Genomic DNA, 667 nt, shown 5'->3' on the forward strand with positions numbered 1-667 from the left:
TCCACATTTTACTGTTACAGTTATACCTAAACTGTGGACTGATCATCACTCTTTGTTAATGTTGTAATTTTGTCTTTCGTTCCCACAGAGTCATCCAGTTGATGAGCGTTTCGTCTTCTTACGAAACAAAGGATTTAGAATCCGGCGACAAAAAGGACAAGAATCTTTTCAAGGACTTCAGGAACAAATCCACGGTTACACTGAAATCTATTGCAAGGACTCTTAGCGGCCCTGTAGGCGAGACGCCCTCACAAGAGGCTACACAGAATGATAAATATAAGGTTCAGTCAGTCGAGAGGCAGAACACAGTTGCGACAGCAGTTGAGAGGACCACTACCGACGAAGGAAAGGGGATAGATGTGAGCATGGCGCATGAAATAACCTTAGGTCACGAGAAATGGAATGGAATGCCGCAGTATGGCGCAGTCATTCCTTCAGATTTTCCATTTGACGAAAGTGATAAGAAATCATCTCCGAATGGTGGAGAGAGTGACTGTGAAGCGAGAGATCACTGTAGCTGTAGAGTGACCAGAGAAGAAGCCAGTTGTTATTCCAACAAGATGAGTGATACGCAGATCACTGCCTCGGAGACTCCTTGATAAGGCCGAAAGCGAGGTTACTACGTAGAAAAATGGAAAAAAAAAATATGTATGTATATATGCGCGCG

General features: G+C 43.8%; 1 protein-coding gene across 1 annotated transcript; it reads left to right on the plus strand.

Annotated features, from left to right (window-relative positions):
* Positions 1 to 6: 6 nt before the first annotated feature.
* On the plus strand, positions 7 to 652 carry LOC119590353. The gene has a single exon (XM_037939023.1). It carries the CDS (start codon positions 102 to 104, stop codon positions 597 to 599), a length of 498 nt encoding a protein of 165 aa, XP_037794951.1. The 5' UTR covers positions 7 to 101; the 3' UTR covers positions 600 to 652.
* The last annotated feature ends 15 nt before the right edge of the window (positions 653 to 667 follow it).

Source organism: Penaeus monodon, chromosome 27 (assembly GCF_015228065.2).
Source record: "Penaeus monodon isolate SGIC_2016 chromosome 27, NSTDA_Pmon_1, whole genome shotgun sequence".
Lineage (NCBI taxonomy): Eukaryota > Metazoa > Arthropoda > Malacostraca > Decapoda > Penaeidae > Penaeus > Penaeus monodon.

Excerpts from the sequence above, each read along its gene's own strand:
- LOC119590353 (XM_037939023.1), top strand. The coding sequence starts at position 102 with ATGAGCGTTTCGTCTTCTTACGAAACAAAGGATTTAGAATCCGGCGAC.